We start from the raw sequence: 217 nt of genomic DNA, 5'->3' as shown, positions 1-217 counted from the left end.
AAAGCAAAGAGAGGAAAGAAAACGAGACAGCAGAAGGTATCGATTCGCATCTTTCCAAAAGGCGGAGCTCTTCAAGAAAAGAAGAAAGAATGACCAGAACGGAAGAAAAGAAGAGGTAAGAAAGAGAGAGAAGTCACATCGAACTTACCTTCATATCCCGCTTGAACTTTTGCATGAGCGCTCCCCTTCCACCCCTTCCCTTTCCTTCTTCTTCTTC

The 217-nt window shown here is 44.2% G+C and overlaps 1 protein-coding gene across 1 annotated transcript in view; it reads right to left on the bottom strand.

Moving 5' to 3' along the window:
- Window positions 1-208, bottom strand: part of CSUI_011469 (otu family cysteine protease) — a 2,491-nt gene extending 2,283 nt beyond the window's left edge. Inside the window, exon 1 of the mRNA XM_068071567.1 lies at window positions 149-208. Within this exon, the coding sequence (XP_067916457.1) occupies window positions 149-175 (27 nt within the window). The 5' untranslated portion in view covers window positions 176-208. The remainder of the gene's footprint in view (window positions 1-148) is intronic.
- Between the last annotated feature and the right edge of the window lie 9 nt (window positions 209-217).

Source organism: Cystoisospora suis, assembly GCF_002600585.1.
Source record: "Cystoisospora suis strain Wien I chromosome Unknown contig_12096, whole genome shotgun sequence".
NCBI lineage: Eukaryota > Apicomplexa > Conoidasida > Eucoccidiorida > Sarcocystidae > Cystoisospora > Cystoisospora suis.
Note: the sequence above shows the minus strand (reverse complement) of the source record. Positions and strands in the feature narration are given on the sequence as shown.